General features: G+C 38.7%; 2 protein-coding genes across 2 annotated transcripts; one reads left to right on the top strand and one right to left on the bottom strand.

Annotated features, from left to right (window-relative positions):
* The first annotated feature begins 1,294 nt into the window (after positions 1-1,294).
* Positions 1,295-5,510, top strand: LOC111893810 (DNA polymerase epsilon subunit B). Its single transcript, XM_052768297.1, has 13 exons — positions 1,295-1,566; positions 1,809-1,983; positions 2,108-2,261; positions 2,368-2,500; positions 2,664-2,740; positions 2,875-2,979; positions 3,119-3,199; positions 3,319-3,449; positions 4,375-4,469; positions 4,548-4,647; positions 4,772-4,886; positions 4,968-5,078; positions 5,156-5,510. The coding sequence occupies exons 1-13, from the start codon at positions 1,404-1,406 to the stop codon at positions 5,300-5,302; spliced, it is 1,587 nt and encodes a 528-aa protein (XP_052624257.1). The 5' UTR covers positions 1,295-1,403; the 3' UTR covers positions 5,303-5,510.
* Positions 5,511-6,479: 969 nt separating this feature from the next.
* Positions 6,480-8,564, bottom strand: LOC111893793 (protein C2-DOMAIN ABA-RELATED 3). Its single transcript, XM_023889876.2, has 3 exons — positions 8,454-8,564; positions 7,965-8,060; positions 6,480-6,844 (listed from the first exon to the last, which is right to left on the bottom strand). The coding sequence occupies exons 1-3, from the start codon at positions 8,562-8,564 to the stop codon at positions 6,548-6,550; spliced, it is 504 nt and encodes a 167-aa protein (XP_023745644.1). The 3' UTR covers positions 6,480-6,547.
* Positions 8,565-20,019: the final 11,455 nt, after the last annotated feature.

Here is a 20,019-nt window from a genome sequence, read left to right as displayed (position 1 = left end):
TAGGTTTTGTCTCACGACATCTTATATGAGACAATCATTGATGACGTGTTTGGGGTTGTTGATGCTTGTGTCTATTGCGATCTCGACTGCTTGGTTGCATGTCTTATGGTTTGGCTTAGGTCTTGTATTTGGATGTCGTAACTTCTTCATACAATATCATATTTTTACGATCTTTATGTGTTCATTTTTTAATCGACTACAACTTTTGTTAAGATTACTCCCTTTAAAGTGTAATATATTTTTACTTATAATTTTATAAAAAAACATCCATACATGCATTCATAAAAAACATGTAGATATAAAGATCGTAAGTAAAAATATATTAGTTTTTAACGGGAGTAATCCAAATGAAAGTTGTAGTAGACTAAAATATGAACACATGTATATAAAGATCGTTAAAATTTGAGATTGTATGAAGAAATTATGATGTTCAGAACACATGACCTAGCAACTAAGTAGTCGATATTGCGATAGACATAAGCATAAAAAACCCCAAACACCTCATTAATGAATGTCCCACGTAAAATGTCGTGAGAAAACCTAAAAAAATCATTTATAAGTACTGAATAAGTATAAAAACAAAAACGACTTATTTTGCAAAAAAAATAAAAATAAAAATAAAAAATTAAGGACTAAATGTGTATTAAAATATTAAAGACTAAATGTGTATAAAGTGAAAAATATATTACTCCCTCCGTCCCATAATAATTGTCCACTTTTGACTTTTGAAGTCTTTATTCATCAACTTTGACCTTAAATATTGTTATTTGTGTTATGTATTACTCGTTGAAACTTATAGCAATGAAAAAACATTTAAAATACAATCTATTCATAAATTTTGCATTAAGTTTTATATATCAAAGACAAAAATATTTAAGGTCAAATTGAAGAATAAAGACTTCAAAAGTCAAAAGTGGACAATAAATATGGGACGGAGGTAGTGCTTTATTAAGTCATTTTACCGGCCAACCTGGAGTAGCCGATCATAATAACTGAAAGTGTACAATTTTACAAGTTGAAGATGTAAACGTGGACGAAAAAAACTCAATAACCAAATATTTCAAATCGAATAATATATTTCCTTTGTAAATCATTATTCCGTATTGGAATAATTAGGGCTATTTAGGAAGTTGTTTGAAAGACATTTTTAGTGAGGAATAAAATATATAATTATTTAAAGCGGTAAAAAAATGGGTTAAGAGGCGGTAAAATTATGTAACAATCTAAAAAAACGAACGGTATTTAATTATTTATGCCAATTTCCCATCAAATATATATAAACTTTGGTGGCAGTTTTCCCGCCATTTTGAGGAGCCGCAAAAGTTATCTTCTCTCTTGGTTCTCATCGAATCCAGACAGATTGAAGAAAGGGAGGAAGAAGAACGAAAGATCTGAGAAACAAAATGAGTGGAACGTTGAGAAACAAAGTACAGAGGAAATGCAAGATGAGGGGTTATACTCTCAAAGTAGAAGCCCTAACTGAGATCCTTTCTTTCTTAAGCAGCTATGAAGACGCTGAAGATGAAGCCCTTGAGCTCCTTCTTGATGAGCTTCAACATCAATCATGTAGTTTTCATAACCCCTTTCACTATATGTCTTCGATCTCGAATTTGAAAATTTTCATGTGTTTTTACTTTTAGGGTTTTCGCAACTTTCTACCATGTTTGAATTTGGATTTCAAATCGGTGCTTTTCAAATTTGCATCTAAAAACTTTTACTTGACATTACATACATCAAAATTCCACTTCTTTTTTAGGATGGATTTATATATTAATTTTTCTTCTTTTAATAAACTGTTCCTGAAACAGTGAAGTCTTCAATTCTGGATAAAGAGCCTATACAGCGTGTTGTAAGTCTGCTTTGTGAAGCTGCATCTGCAACTGATGATACTCTTGGTACAAATACGAGTTCTTCTTTCAGTGTAATTGACGCCTTCCTGATTCCAAAATTCCGTTATGATCCTATCAAAAAGATTTTTTGCGAGTAAGCCTTTTGCTTCGTGTCTGTAGTGCTTCAGTCATATTCTTTCAGTCATCATTGTTCATCTTAAGATGAATCTTATACTGAAATCAAATGTTGTCATTTATACATCTTTCATTTCATGTAGACATACAGGGAGACTTCCGATTCATGGTGATGCTCCTTCAAAAGCTTGGTTGTATAGAGATAGATTTCTTTTGTTGTCTCAGAGGCTTTCTCGAATTCCACAGTTTTCTAGTTCTTCATTTGATAGTGAATTATCCGAATTCGGTAGCTGTGAGGTTCTCTCTCTCTCTCTCTCTCTCTCATTCTCTCTCTCTATCAACACTTCATTTTTAGCAAATATGAAACTCTTTTGACATTATTTTTGGTATTTGTTCCTTGTAGATATCTAAAATTCAATCTCTGGTTGGACGAACTGGAGTATGTTGGGTAATGGGTGTCATATCTCAATTGGAAGATGGCCATTTCTACTTAGAAGACCTTACAGGAGCTGTTGAAATCAATCTTTCTAATGCAATATCCTTAATCACTTGATTTCTTTTCTTAATTGTTATGTTACAGACTTACAGTGGATAATTGATTGCTTGAAAGAAAATTAAGTTATGATGAGAGTTATTTAAAGATTGGTAATCCATAAACTTACACATACATGAAATGGTTTTTCCTTAACAATATGTACAAAATAACAACAGGGTATTTTTCAGAGAACACCATAGTTTTAGCTCAAGGTGAAATGCTTTTAGATGGTACTTTTCAAGTAAGTCTTGTTATATTTATACCCTTTCAATAAACCTTTTCAAACTTGTTCACTAACATCAAACTTTAAATCATATGTTTGTAATTAATCCATAGTTTTCATTGACTCATTTTATATTCTTGATTGTTATGTAGGTTCAAACATTTGGTTTTCCACCATTAGAAGATAGAGAGAAGTCAACTTCTTTATTCACAGGACTTGATTATTTTGGTGGTGGGACCCTTGCAAAAGAAGACACTGTATCCTTTTTAGGCCTTTAATTGGTTTAATTCACTTCAAGTAACTATAATCTAATACATGTCACTCATGTTTGCTTAATATTACACTCAACTTCTAGGATTTTGTATTTTGGAAGTTTCCTTGATTTCTTTTCTCCAGATTAGACTTGCAGAAATGGAATCGAGGGCAGTTAATGAAATGTTTGTCATACTTTCTGACATTTGGTTGGATCATGAGGAGGTATAAGTTTGTATTAGTTGTTTAAAAACCACTTTGTGTTATAAAATTGGAGAAAAGAGTTTTGTGTATTCATTTCCTAATATCTTTTTTTTTTAAAAAAATGTTTTTTATTAGAGAAGACCATGGCAAAGCTAGAGATTGTTCTAGATGGTTATGAAGAAGTTGAAGTGGTTCCTTCTCTTTTTGTGTTAATGGGAAATTTTTGTTCACATCCATTTAACCTTTCATACAGTTCTTTCTCAAGTATCAGGTCAGATTTCCTATAAATTATATTCAATTAAGAAAAAAGGCTAAATGCAAAAGATAGCAAACATACGTTCTTAGTTTCTTATATATGTGATCATAGCATCAAGCTTTCATTTTTTTTTTCTATTACAACATTCTACTTCTATTTTTTTTTTATAACTTTAAGGCCTTGTACTTATAGCATTAAAAATTGCTTTGTAATTTGGTTGAGGGTTAATCTCATAAAAGACCTCGTATTTTGTGTGTTTTTTTTTTTGGATTAAACCTGAACTTTATCTTTTTCCTGAAAAAGACCTTATATTTTTTTTTTGGGGTTAATCTCATAAAAAACCTTATGTGGTGTTTTTTTCCGGATTAAACCTCAAATTTATTATTTGCATGAGAAGATCTTGTATTTTTTTCATTTTTTCTGAAAAAAACCCTCAACCTTCTAAATGCTTCCAAATAAAGGGAAATTGTTAGAAAAGTCCCAATATTTTCGAAAAAGTTACGGTTAAGTCCCAAATTTTTTTTTTTGAGCATAAAAGTCCCGATTATTTCATTTTGGCTCAAATTAACAAAAAGATCTTTTTTTTTCTCCTTCAACAGGAAATGACATATTATCATGTAAAATCAAATAATCGGGACTTTTTTGTTAAATTTTTTTTTGGGACTTAATCTTAACTTTTCCGAAAATATTGGGACCTTTTTGACAATTTCCCCCAAATAAATCCTCAACTTTTTTAGTTTTTCTCAAAAAAACCCCTCACATTTTCAATTTTTTTTTTGGAGAAAAAATGACTAAAAGGGCAAGATTAGGAAAAATGGAAAAAATACAAGGACATTGTTGTAGTATGAAAAAATGAAAGTAGGATGCTATAATAAACAAATCAACAAAAGTAGATTGCTATTTTTTGCATTAAGAAAAATAAGACAATTTTACCCTTCAGATCAAGTTTTGGTAAGCTTGGGGAAATGATTGCAAAGCATCCGAGGTTGAAAGAGCAGAGTAGATTCCTTTTCATTCCTGGACCTGAAGATGCAGGTAAATTTCATTGATTTTTTAATTTTTTTTTATTATCATTTTGTGAATATTAATTTTTTATTTTATTTGTTGTTATAGGTCCTTCAAGTGTTCTACCAAAGTGTGCATTACCCAAATACATAACTGTAGAGCTTCAAAAGCACGTGCCAAATGCCATATTTGCAAGCAATCCATGCAGGTATGGAATTGGGGGAAGGAATGGAATCATTCATTCCATTCCAATCAAAAAAACTTGTTTCGTTTCATTAATGCAATCATGGCAATTATCAAAGCACTAACATTTGACTTCTTTTTTAAATCAGAATCAAGTTTTACACACAGGAAATAGTATTCTTCAGACAAGATTTACTCTACAGAATGAGAAGGAATTGTCTGATTCCTTCTTCAACAGAAGAAACAAGCGAACATTTTGAGCATGTGAGTTACTTATTACTTATTACTTATTATTGATTATGTATATTTTATTTTTAAAAAATGTTATTTTTTTTTAAAATACAGCTTGTGGCTACAATAACACATCAAAGTCATCTATGCCCTCTTCCGTTAAGTGTTCAACCGATTATTTGGAATTATGATCACTGTCTTCATCTCTATCCAACTCCACATACTGTAAACCTCTTTTTATTATAAATAACTTATACAGCTTAATTTATATTTTTTTATTACTTATAAAATCTTTTTAACAGATTGTATTGGGTGATAGTAGTGAACAAAAGGCGTTCAAGTACACGGGTATTACTTGCTTTAATCCGGGTTCTTTTGCAAATGATAGCACTTTTGTGGTATATCGACCTTGCAATCAAGAAGTTGAATTATCGGCTCTAGACACTTGAGAACACAATAATAATTGTGCAATTATTGTTTTGTTAAAGTTTGAAGTTTAGAGAAAAGAATTAAGTATTTATTTTGATTTTTTACATAATTAGATCGGGTAGTTTCTCTTGTTTGCAAGTTGATATGAGAATTTTGTTTGAGTTGACAAATATGTAACCCAAAGAGAGTTGAAATACGTTTTTTTAGGCTTGCTTTTTGTTCAAAATTTATTCACTTGTTAAATCTTTATCTTTTTTTGGGTTTTATAATGCTTGACATTATTTTAAATAACATAACATGATGATTTGTATTGTGGTTGATGTACATTAGATTTTAAAACAGATGTCAATAAGGTAAGTTTTCATACTCAAAAAGTGGAACAAGATGATAAAAACTTGTGTTTTAATGTTTAAAATTAATAATCATTTAATAATAATTAATATTTATATAATTATTTATTAATATACATAAAAAATGTATATTGAAATATATAAAAATCAAATAGTAATAATGCTTAATTTAACAAATATATAGCTTGATGAATATGATATTACCATTTTCTAGAAAACTCCATACATAAGCCTTGTTAATTAACATGTTCATTGAAAAAACTTGGTTTTGAAAAAGTTTATAACTTCTTAAAATCTTAGGTTGTGTTTGACACGTCACAATTAGTTGATAAACTAATTTATTTTTCGAGCTTTTTAAGTTGTTATGTTTGACAAACAGAAAAAAAAACTCATAAACTAACTTTTTAAAAAGCTACATAGACTAGTTTTTTTTTTTTTTTTTTTTTTTTTCAAATATACCTTTAGTTAATTATAGAATAATAGAAACACATTTATTTAAATGTCATTTTATATATTTCAGCTTGTTTTATCAAATTTCATTTTTTATCAAATGTTATTTTTCTATCGGCTAGATTTTTAGCTATCTATTAGTTTTTTATTTAATAGTTAACTTTTCAACTAGTATGCCAAACATGACCTAAGAGTTTTTTATTTGAAAAAGTTCCAAAAAATTTCTATTATGATGATGGATGCTCTAAGCTCAATAAAATAAAATACGCGTTCAAATAAATAGCGAAATGGAACCAACAAATAGTGTTGCATAGCTCACATTAGTGAGTGTTTTGTTTTGATTTAATTCAAAAAAAAAACTTTTATTATTCTCAACTTTCTACAAAACTGTCTCATTTATTTTTTTGTCCTTCTATTTCCCAAATATATCATCATTTCCTTTTATAGATAAAACAAAAATAATGGCTAAGTGTTACTACCAGGATCCGGATTATTAATCCAAGTCACTTCGAGTTCAACTAAACCACGTTCCACCATTCGCAATCTGAGACACATTTCTTGAAAGATTTTGTTGTTTTCCCACATAATATTGCTTTCTTCAGCCAAGAAATTTGTTCGAATGGGTTGTATTGTAGTTAAAACAGTGCCACTCGGGTGATGGTTTTCCTTTGTCATATTTAGTGCCTCCAAAATCGGTTTCACGTCAATTTCCGCATATCCCATTTTGTCATCCAATGTAAACGTGTCATGATCATATACTTTCTGCATGCAATCATAGATAGATTCATCAAAATACGACTTTAAGTTGAGATAAATGAAATAGGTAATTATCTTTTTAATAATTTAAAGAACAATGATTAAATATTTAAACGCCAAGTTTGTAAAAAAGTTAAGGAATTGACTGTGAAAGCCTTCTTTCAATGACTTTCTCGAACAATTCTCAAATAAACAATCATTTTTTATTCAATTTCATTCTAAACAAGACCATAAAATGATTATTTAATCTCATGTATTCCAACTTTTATTCATACAAAACTTATTGCGTAAATTACAAGAATGGTCCCTATGGTTTGGGGTAATTTTCGTGCTTGGTCCCTAACTTATTTTTTTAACTCGTAAGGTCCTTACTATTTGTTTTTGTTACGCGCTTAATCCCTACTGTTTGTTTTTGTTACGTTACATGTTTGGTCCCTATCTTACCTAAAAAGACTATTTTTTAGAGTAAATTACACGAATGGTCCCTATAGTTTAGGATAATTTACGTGTTTGGTCCCTAACTTATTTTTTTAACTCGGAAGGTCCCTACTGTTTGTTTTTGTTACGCGTTTGGTCTCTTTCTTACTTGAAAATACTATTTTCCCATTGATTTTTAATTTATTTAAATAAACACACCCCAACCCCACCCGCCCTCACCTTACCTTACCTACCCCACCGTTTTCTCTATTTAAATAATAATTTTTTTTTTAGGTAAAACAGGGACTAAGCGTGCAACAAAAACAAACAGTAGGGACCAAGCGCGTAACAAAAACAAACACCAAGGACCTTCCGAGTTAAAAAAATAAGTTAGGGACCAAACACGCAAATTACTCCAAACCATAGGGACCATTCGTGTAATTTACTCTATTTATTAAATAGAGAAAAATGATAGGTTATGTAAGGTAAGGTGAGAGGGATGAGATTGGGGTGTGTTTATTTAAATAAATCAAAAAATCAAGGGCAAAATAGTATTTTTAGGTTAGTCATGGACCAAACGCGTAACAAAAACAAATAGTAGGGACCTTTCGAGTTAAAAAAATAAATTAGGGACCAAACACACATATTACCCTAAACCATAGGGACTATTCGTGTAATTTACCCAAACTTATTTCTATACGACACTTACCACCCTAACGGGAAGCTCAGGATCATAAATGGGAAAATCGAATTCTTCATCCCACTCGGGGTTGCAATCCTTTTTCACAAACCGAGTCTTGACTCTCTACATTGAATAAAACAACACTTCTTTAATCAAAATGACACCAAAACAATATCAACAATTCTAAATAATTCTTTATTTATAAAGGGGGTATTTTTAGTTGTAATAATTAACCACGTGAGTGAATGAAATTTAAGGAATGATTCTTTTCTTCATTTGATGGAATCTTAACAACGCAACCTTTTTGTAACATCGATCTTGGTTCTAGAATTTGTGATTGTTCGTGGGCGTTTGATGAATCCTATTAACTATTTGGATTGATATTAAAACAATTTCAATAAATATTTGCTTAATCATATTCAAATTGTTTATAGAATTACGTATACGATGAATCAAACGAAAAACCATGGCGAATGTGACTGAATAAAATGAGAAGAGAAAGAGAAGGGTGGTGACCAGTTTATCCGTCTTGATCACAACGTAAGGATCGCTTGCTTTTGAATCACGAACAGCCAGATTCAACCCTCTTTTGATCCTAATTTTAAGAACACCAATCGGATTATCCATTAGAAATAATCCCTCATGCCTGTTTTGATCTCTCTCTATATATCAGCTAAAACTGTATGTATGTATAAATGGATTCAAAATTCGAACAGAAGAAAGAACATTGATGCGAATGTGATTAGAATGAAATGTGTGGGTTTATATCCTCTAGGAAATCGGGGCAACCATTCGGATGAATGATTTACGTATTATGACATTGCTTAAAGATCGCATTTGCCAAAAACAAACAAAATGAAGGTGTTTGTTTTAATGGATCTATCGTCAAAATATTTCATTATACAATGATGGTTTGCCATAATATAGCTCGCAGGGGATTAATGCAAAATATATTATTTGTTTTGAGGATTAGATTTTGTATGAATTATGATTTATGGTCAATAACCAAATAAATTTTAATTTTAATTTTATTATTATTATTATTATTTTTGAAATGAAATCTCTAACAAAGTCCTAAAACTTTGATATTATTTATGAAAAAAACATAATTTTTTTTAATAGAGAAAGTAAAAAACCTAGCAAAGGTTTACATATTATGACAAACAACAATCGCTTACACATTCGACAGTAATTTTAGATTTTAGCAAGTAATTTTCACAAAATTCTCTATATTTCAAGCCTATTCACGATAAACATATTGATTTTTTAATGAAACAAATTAAAGATTATTATCTTATGATAATGATAATTTTACTGTACTCTATGTGTGACATGATATTATATTACTGTAATCTTATTATATTATGTTTGTTTGAGAGATAACATTAACTTACCGTATATCAAATAGAATATATTATCTTACTATAGTCTTATTATATATTTGTTGTCTAACAGACGGTGTTGTTTTACTGTACTTATAACATCCTAATTTTCGACCCAAAGTTTTCTTTTAAAAATAAAGAGTAAAACAACCAAAACCATTTTAAAAAACCAACGTATCAAATTGTTTCATCACCATAAAAATCATATCATAAAACTATATCAAAATTACAGAAGTCTATATCATATATCAACAGAGATATGCATGCGATACAATCAAGCTGGACTCTTCCTTATGTCAACAGAAGTACGTAATAACATTTAATCAAAAACTATAAGCATAATGATTAGTTAGTTCCCCTAGATACCGCATACTACAATACACATACAATCAAATGGCTTACAAACAAACATCGTTCTGCCATCAAAGTTGACCCTCAACATAGCAACGTTCTGTCAATGACTCTGGGTATCTAGACTCGCAACCTACCGTTGTTCCGTCATCTGATGGAAACATGGTGTTCAAAATCAAGTTTAAAACATAAAACTTTTGATTTTGTAACAAAAGACTTTGATTAAAACTTGAACAACATGAAATCCACAAAAAGATCACAATACATGTATGTTGCTACGTTCCTTTTCGCCTACATGGTGGAGATCAAATTCCTTATTTGCTCCTAACGAGTAGTCCAGAAAGTACACTGCATAAATGAGCAAAGACAAGGTTAGAAAGCCATACCGAGGGTTGGACCTCGTTATTGCTCTCTGATGCCTAAGTTAGAAGTTGTGTAAAGTCTATCATGATTGCTAAGAGTTTTGAAAGGGGTTAAATGCTTACCTTCTTCTTTGATATGGAAAGGATTTTATAGGCTCTCCCTTATCCTTAGGTACGAGGCTATACTTAGTCGTTTGGTAATATCTGGGTAAAGACAGCTTTCTGTCCCTTCCACAAATTGTTATTTTATTGCCAAAGATCTTACTTTTGGCCGAAACATGGGATATTCCTTGCATGATGCTTTTTATACGTTGTGCCTTAGGATTATCTCTTGGGTTTACTTTTGACAGTTGTTGGTTATTCTTTCATCAATCAATTTGGATATATCTGGATCGACACGATCCTTTCTCTTAAGTTGGCCCTCTTATTGCGGTTCTCATTATTTACCTGGTCTGTGTATGCCAGGCCGGTATCCCTTCCTTATTTGATACCGGCTTGAGTACACCATTAAGCCCGCTGGTCTAAAGGGTTAAATAATGGCGCAATTTTTTTGCCGTTCAGTCTTAAAAAGCTTATTGGGTAACGAACCGTCTCGCCCGTGTCTGCTGTAAGTTTGCGTTAAATGCCCATGCCGTCAATCAGTCACATCTGTGTATATGATTAGATTTGCTTATTTAATGCTCAACCTTATTATCTTGATTATTTGACGGTTAAACACTATTTTAGAATCTTCAATTCTTTTTATCCGTATACTTTCTTCATAGTGATTTTGTCATGGATTGTGACAGGTCATCCGCTGTTTATGATGTTGACAACTTTACTTTAGATCGGTACATGCATGAGTACTAACTTTTTGAGGTGCATGTTGTAAACCTTCTGTCATGTAATGTCCCAAAAACAAGATCCTAAAATTTCATTTTCAATTAATAAGACAGTATCCCAAAACATCATCACTAATCCCAAATGGAACAATTGTATCAAAAACATCATAAAATATCAGAGTTATCATGAAAAGCGGAATAATATCGTGTGTGCATTGCAATCACCCCAAACTATTGCTTTTTGCACCGGAAGTACCTGGAACATAAACTGAAAACCATAAGCACAAAGCTTAGTGAGTTTCCCCTAAATACCACATACCACACATCACAAACATATAATAGGCCCCACCCGATGAGTGTAACGGGTCCCACCCTAACTCGCATAACGGGCTCCGCCCACTGAGTAAAACAGGCCTCGCCCTAACTTGCATAACGGGCCTCATCCTAACTCGCATAACGGGCCCTGCCTACTGAGTATAATGGGTCTCTCCCTAACTCGCATAACGGGCCTTGCCCATCATACAAACATACAAGTATAACTACTAATAGCATATATATTTTAACATCCCAAAATTTAAGACTAAAAAAAATTTCTTTTAATACAATATTACTTAAAGTAAAATCATCGATTCAAAACATAAATCAAGTATTAGTTTTCAAAACACATGATCATTATCAGAGTAAACATTCCCAGACTGACAAATCTATGGTGTGTGCCATGCGATCACCCTGAGCTCCTCTCTCCGCTACCGGAAGTACCTGAAAACAAAACTGAAAACTGTAAGCACGAAGCTTAGTGAGTTCCCCACCTTACCACATACCATGCATAAACCACATACTGCACATACTGGGCCATGCCCGCTATCCTGGGCCTCGCTACTTCGGGCCTCGCCCGCTACAACGGCCCCGCCGCTCCAGGCCCTGCCTGGCTTCGAGCCCCGCTGGGATACAGATCTGTTTCACTTAGGCCTCGCCTGTCACAGGGCCCCGCCCACTAACATATTATAGCACATACACATATCGCATAACATCACATAAGCTAAACATATACTAACGGCTCTTGCCCTAAGGCCTCGCCTATCTCTGGGCCCCGCCCGTGTCCTGCTACTGATGAGTCATGGAACCCCGTCCATACTCCTGCTGATAGTGAGATACGGGCCCAGCCCACCCTCACTCCTTTCCTAACTTGGGCCTCGCCCCTGGACTGCTGCTACCGAGATTTGGAACACCATCCACACTCTGCTATTGGTGAGATACGGGACCTCGCCCACACTCGCCTCCCTACCAGGCACATACAAGTATCACACAGACAACAAGTATAAACTATCACATAAACCATTTCTTGGGCACCCGCCCTCTATCATTGGACCTTGTCCGAATATCATACTAGCATACTGTGCCTAGGGCTAACCCCCGGGTCTTCTACTCATAACTACATGGGCCGGCATTGTGGCCGTAGACCCATTCATACAAAGGGAAACTCACCTGCACTGGCTGAACTTGCTGATGATCCCACTAGCTGCTGCCCGACCACTCACTGAACTCCTGCTCTACTTGCTCCCCGAGCTATCAATATCAATGCAACACTTAGTCTAACTGACCCCCGACAGTTAACCAAGTCAAATCTGGTCTAAAACAAAGTCCTGGTCAAAGTCAACCTTTCCAGGTCAACCCTACTCGCCGAGTCCACTTATTGACTCGCCGAGTTCATATACTCAGGGTCTTTCCATTCGCGACACGACTCGCCGAGTCAGTCCATGACTCGCCGAGTCCAATGATTTCCGAGTCCTGACCTGTCCAACTCACTGAGTCTCCACCCGACTCACTGATTCGAATCTCGACTCGAAGGGTTTGGGGTTTCACGACCTGACTCGCCGAGTACAAGGCAATCTTCATCCAACTTGCCGAGTTGTTCATCCAACTCACCGAGTGCATGCCCAACATCATCCGACTCGGCGAGCTGTTCATCCCACTCGTCGAGTTCCTCCTCATCTTCATGCTACTCACCGAGTCCACTCAAAGGACTCACCGAGTCCAATCAGATCTACATACATGCAGAGGACTTTTGAGTCATACAGTGACTCCAAACCATAGATCCATACTTCCAAAGCTCAATCCTTACGTAAAGTTGCAAACTTTACGTATAACTAAAGAGATCTAGGCTCAAAACACACTAGGGTTTTGTTTAAGGACAAAAGGGGCTTCACCAACTACTCATCTCCTGATGCTTTATGACATATTGGACCAACCCAACAATAGATCTGAAGTGGCAACAACATATCTAAGCCCCTAACCCGATTTGGGTCTCAAACAACCATAAAACCCCCAAATCTCATGACAAAATAGATCTAGATGCAAAGAAGGGAAAATGGCAGCTTAATACCTCCAAGATGAACACAAACTGAAGTAGACCTCGAGCACACACCTCTCCTTTGAAGCAACCTTCTTGATCTTCAAGTTCCTTTCCAAAGTTTCCTTCCTCCAAAGCTATTTCTCTCAAATGATGGAAGCTCACACGAAATATAGGGTTTACAGGTCCTCTGGGATGATATGGGGGCTGAGGGAGGGACATAACACCCTTTATATAGGATACAACTCCCGGAATTAGGGTTTTCCTCGCACAGACCAGACTCGCCGAGTCACCTTGGCCGACTCGCCGAGTCGGTCACTTACTCCCCGACCCGGATTCCGCTCTGACTCGCCGAGTCGCCCCTTAACATTAAGGTTTTCTTTCCTTTCTTGGCCTTCAAAACTTGGGTGTTACAACTCTCCCCCACTTAAACTATACTTCGTCCTCGAAGTTTGCCATGGCTCACCGCCTGCGATCTGCCTCCAACACCCCACCAATTAATCCAACACCAGCTGCCTACCTTCGCTGGTCTTCCTCCTGGTCATTCTGACTAGCATCATTCCTTGCGGATAATCATCTCGGGTCAATCCTGACCCTGAACATTCTGGAAACACAACTTACTCAACCGACAATCCTTCTGGTACTCTCCGAGTACTGCAACTGAACCTATAGGGGTTCACCCCTTCTTTCCTCACGCGATTCCCTTGCCTTCTCAAGGCGATGCTCCAAAAACAGCTATTTCTTCTGTCACTGTGAAGGTCCTATCTTCACCATTCCATTATTCTCGCTAAATCAAGTACGGGTCATCACCGCCAGTAACCATTGACACTCCTCTCTTGTCATAACTTGGTGTCGAGCATTCCTCGACTCAACTAACTGAATTCCACCATAACCCGCTTTCCCGCACTACTACTGACTGGATTTTTTTTCTGCCATTCCTCATCTGCCTTCCGGATGAACTGAGACCACTCTGGTCCCTACCAACCTATCAATATCTGGATTACCGGCTCCCACCGGTAGCTAGTCCCAACACCATCACTAGTCGCTCTTAGCGACTTCCAAAGAAACCTCGACCACCTATAACTGCTCAATCAATTCTGCCATTCAGGCACTACAACCTGGGATCCCCGATTAACTTAACACTAAGGTCCCTACTAGGTCCCACCTGCGCTGCTAAAACTCACAGGCCTCGCCCACGGGTCCCACCCACCTCTATCCTTCTAGTCCCACTAGTCTATTCACTCTCACTCGGGCCTCGCCCACGGGTCTCACCCAACCATACTACTGAGCAACCCGGCTCCCAGGTCTCATCTACACTGCTAATCTCATACGGGCCTCGCCCACGGGTCTCACCCAACTATATCCTAGAGCGGCCTCTCCCAAGGTCTCACCTCGCTAGGGCTATACAGGCAACTCCCTATCATTCCCAACCACTACCCATCCTGGTCCCCATCTGATCACTAGGAAATAAGGGTCTCGCCCCAACTTCGCTAACGAAGCGACTAAGGAATGCTACGGCTTACCCATAGCCTTACATCACCATCCCTTGCTGACTGCTAGTGAATGCTACGGCTGCCCCGTAGTCTTACAACACTTCCACCACTGACTGCCGACACGAAGGCACCCTTGTGCCATTAGCTCTCAAGATCCTCATTCTGACTCCCTCGAGTCCTACGGGCGATCCACAACCTGAATTCCCAATCACACATTAACCATTACCAACACACACACTAACTGGTGGGGAGTCCTCAAACTCCCAACCCTGAATCCTCAAACCATTAAACACTGAACTACTTCTTTTCCATTTCGGAGGTCACGCACTCATTCTGGGTCTGCGTGCTCCTCTCTGGGCACACTCGGAGGATTCTCCCCCACTTCGATCCTGCTTACCCCTTGCTACTCAATACTCAAAAAGAAATCCCAATCCTTGCTACCATTCCATAATCCATCTACTGAGGAACCCAAGCCCACCATAGCTAGGGATTTAACCAATCCATCTCTGACGCTACACAACCCCGATCTAGTGAGACATACCAAGTCCCTCCCAAGCATGCCACAGTTACTGCATCCTACGTAACCTTCTCCAATAGGGCACATCCCCTCACTACCATTCGAATAACCAAGGTATGCAGATGGCATATAACTCGACCACAATCAACCGCACAAAATAAAATACTCATACCGATAATGATGCAGAACCATAACAATATAATCATGCACAGATAAAAGAATTGAAAATGGAAATTGCATACCTGCAACGTCCGACGATGCTCGCGTCTCCAAGGTCGTCATCTGAAAAGCCCTGCTTCCTGCTGCAGGTGCCTCTACCCGGCCCTGATGGCCATCCGTGATCCTCAAGGTTGCAGGGGCGGGTTCCATCACCCGTCCTGCCGAAAACAAACTGGGACACTGGGCCTTCTTGGGGCCCCGCTGATGACAATGAAAATATAACAAGTCTGATCCCTAGGCGGCGGTAACAGTACAATCCCTGCTGAAATGACCAGTCCGACCGCACTTGAAACAGCCAGACTCACCACCGCTACCACTCCTGCACGCACCCCCGTGCTCCCTGCCGTACTTTCCGCACCGACTGCGGTCTTGATGATCCCTCGATCTCGAATCCGATCCCTTGGGCCTTTTGCCCGAACCCGCAACTACCTGAACCTCATCCGACTTCCTCTTCCGGATTTGCTCCAAATCAATTTCCCTTTCTCTAGCCCAAGAATTCATATCTTCCAGCGTCTTACAACTGGATCTGCTCAAGAACTCCCTGATGTCATCCCTCAACATCTCATGGTACCGAGCCTTCTTCATCTCCTCATCCGCGACATACTGCAGTACAAGAAGAGCCCTCTCCTTGAACTTGGCGGTGATCTCCGCCACAGTCTCAATAGTCTGCGTCAAATCCTGAAACTCTCGTGCCAGCTGCTGCACCTCAATCATCGGCAAAAACTCTGCCCTGAACCTGGCCGAGAAATCGCTCCAAGTCATCGTGTCCAACGTGGTATCATCCCCCAAAGCATGACCAATCTCCTCCCACCAATCCCTCGCTCTGTCCTTCAGAAGACAGGAAGCGAGTCTGACCTTGTCCCCCTCGGGACACTTGCTTGTACAAAAAGCGTTGGCTACATCAGCCAACCATCTGCTGCTAGCAATGGGGTCCCTAGCCCCATGATAATATGGTGCCCCGCAGGCTCTGAACTCTCGAAATGTTAGAGTACGTGCTCCCATCAATGCCATCATCTCAATACGGAAGGCTCCCAGCCTCTCATCCAAGATCTCCAGTATACCCTCCTTGACCGTGCCAAAGATCACAGGAGTCTGAGCTAGAATACTGCGCGTAACCTCAGCTGATATCAACTCTCTCATCCGCTCCTCAAGCTGCTCGGCCCCTGAACCCGAGCCTGATCCCTCTCCAGTGCTTGATCCGACCACTGGTCTCTCTCGCAATGTCACCATGCTGAAAATATACCACAACCACTATCAGAATACTCAACACTGATGCGAGACCAAACATACCCTACCAGGTTCCCGGTCTTGTCTCGGCCTTTCCCGAATCGAGTACGGATCCTCTGCTTTCAGTAGTACGGGCCCATACTACCTTCCACATCTATCCGTACTTTCCTCAGGAATTGCTTTGACTCCACCAGGCCCCTTATCCACTAATACCGCTCCCAGCACTATCTCATCCTAGGCTTACCCTAGGGAAACCTCTGACTCAACTCAAACCAGTCCTCAACTACTGAAGGTCTCCTTGTGATGCCAATTAGCCATCACCTGGATACCATTACATGCGACGAGGCTTAGATAATCCTTCAAGTAAAAGACTCGTCCCTACAACGGTTGGACTCAAACAAGAGCTGCGCAATAGGACCAAATCCAGCACTCTGAGATTATTCAACCCTAATCGCATGTGACGTGTCGTATCCACCTAATGGCTAACTCCCATCACTCAGAATCCCACAATGCACAAAGCAAGCAACATTCGAACAAGGGAAAATCTAACCATAACATACTCAAGCAATCATATCCACATAGAAAGAATCTGAACTAGCATGCAACACAAACTCATAACTCAGGCATAACCTAAACAGGCTATCGTACTACTATCTAATCAGCACTACTATGCAGCTCAAAAGCACAAATAACAAGCACATAAGGCATCATCCCTAGATCCTTAGTCCTATTCTAGCATGCTGTTCTATCAACTAATAATCATAACATAAACTTGTATGGGTATTTTGGGGTACTTACTTGAGCTCGGCTGATTGCATGCACCACACCCCTTTTTCTCTTTTCAAAATTCTTCTCTTTCTGGATTCTTTTTGTTTTTCTAAAACTGTTTTTCGTTCTCAAAATTCTTTTTACAAAACTGTCTTTTTGCTTTTGAAAACTTTTTATCCTACCCCTTAGTTTGAGTTCAGGCACACCCGAGAGTATGCCCAAATCCCTCAAACCAAGGCTCTGATACCAACTTGTAACATCCCAAAATTTAAGACTAAAAAAAATTTCTTTTAATACAATATTACTTAAAGTAAAATCATCGATTCAAAACATAAATCAAGTATTAGTTTTCAAAACACATGATCATTATCAAAGTAAACAGTCCCAGGCTGACAAATCTATGGTGTGTGCCATGCGATCACCCTGAGCTCCTCTCTCTGCTACCGGAAGTACCTGAAAACAAAACTGAAAACTGTAAGCACGAAGCTTAGTGAGTTCCCCACCTTTCCACATACCATGCATAACCACATACTGCACATACTGGGCCATGCCCGCTATCCTGGGCCTCGCCCCCTACTTCGGGCCTCGCCCGCTACAACGGCCCCGCCGCTCCAAGCCCTGCCTGGCTTCGAGCCCCGCTGGGATACAGATCTGTTTCACTTAGGCCTCGCCTGTCACAGGGCCCCGCCCACTAACATATAATAGCACATACACATATCGCATAACATCACATAAGCTAAACATATACTAACGGCTCTTGCCCTAAGGCCTCGCCTATCTCTGGGCCCCGCTTGTGTCCTGCTACTGATGAGTCATGGAACCCCGTCCATACTCCTGCTGATAGTGAGATATGGGCCCAGCCCACCCTCACTCCTTTCCTAACTTGGGCCTCGCCCCTGGACTGCTGCTACCGAGATGTGGAACACCATCCACACTCTGCTATTGGTGAGATACGGGACCTCGCCCACACTCGCCTCCCTACCAGGCACATACAAGTATCACACAGACAACAAGTATAAACTATCACATAAACCATTTCTTGGGCACCCGCCCTCTATCATTGGACCTTGTCCGAATATCATACTAGCATACTGTGCCTAGGGCTAACCCCCGGGTCTTCTACTCATAACTACATGGGCCGGCATTGTGGCCGTAGACCCATTCATACAAAGGGAAACTCACCTGCACTGGCTGAACTTGCTGATGATCCCACTAGCTGCTGCCCGACCACTCACTAAACTCCTGCTCTACTTGCTCCCCGAGCTATCAATATCAATGCAACACTTAGTCTAACTGACCCCCGACAGTTAACCAAGTCAAATCTGGTCTAAAACAAAGTCCTGGTCAAAGTCAACCTTTCCAGGTCAACCCTACTCACCGAGTCCACTTATTGACTCGCCGAGTTCATATACTCAGGGTCTTTCCATTCGCGACACGACTCGCCGAGTCAGTCCATGACTCGCCGAGTCCAATGATTTCCGAGTCCTGACCTGTCCAACTCGCTGAGTCTCCACCCGACTCACTGATTCGAATCTCGACTCGAAGGGTTTGGGGTTTCGCGACCTGACTCGTCGAGTCCAAGAACAGACTCGCCGAGTACAAGGCAATCTTCATCCAACTTGCCGAGCTGTTCATCCAACTCGTCGAGTCCATGCCCAACATCATCCGACTCGACGAGCTGTTCATCCCACTCGTCGAGTTCCTCCTCATCTTCATGCTACTCGCCGAGTCCACTCAAAGGACTCGCCGAGTCCAATCAGATCTACATACATGCATAGGACTTTTGAGTCATGCAGGGACTCCAAACCATAGATCCATACTTCCAAAGCTCAATCCCTACGTAAAGTTGCAAACTTTACGTATAACTAAAGAGATCTAGGCTCAAAACACACTAGGGTTTTGTTTAAGGACAAAAGGGGCTTCACCAACTACTCATCTCCTGATGCTTTATGACATATTGGACCAACCCAACAATAGATCTGAAGTGGCAACAACATATCTAATCCCCTAACCCGATTTGGGTCTCAAACAACCATAAAACCCCCAAATCTCATGACAAAATAGATCTAGATGCAAAGAAGGGAAAATGGCAGCTTAATACCTCCAAGATGAACACAAACTGAAGTAGACCTCGAGCACACACCTCTCCTTTGAAGCAACCTTCTTGATCTTCAAGTTCCTTTCCAAAGTTTCCTTCCTCCAAAGCTATTTCTCTCAAATGATGGAAGCTCACACGAAATATAGGGTTTACAGGTCCTCTGGGATGATATGGGGGCTGAGGGAGGGACATAACACCCTTTATATAGGATACAACTCCCGGAATTAGGGTTTTCCTCGCACAGACCAGACTCGCCGAGTCACCTTGGCCGACTCGCCGAGTCGGTCACTTACTCCCCGACCCGGATCCCGCTCTAACTCGCCGAGTTCCTCCTTGGACTCGCCGAGTCGCCCCTTAACATTAAGGTTTTCTTTCCTTTCTTGGCCTTTAAAACTTGGGTGTTACATATATTATCTATTGGGCCCCGCCTACTAAATATACAAGCACATACACATGTGAGAGTCACACATACATATAACACCCTAAAATAATAA

This window comes from Lactuca sativa, chromosome 2 (genome assembly GCF_002870075.4).
Source record: "Lactuca sativa cultivar Salinas chromosome 2, Lsat_Salinas_v11, whole genome shotgun sequence".
NCBI lineage: Eukaryota > Viridiplantae > Streptophyta > Magnoliopsida > Asterales > Asteraceae > Lactuca > Lactuca sativa.
The sequence above is the reverse complement of the archived record's forward strand: the minus strand, read 5'-3'. Positions and strand labels throughout refer to the sequence as shown.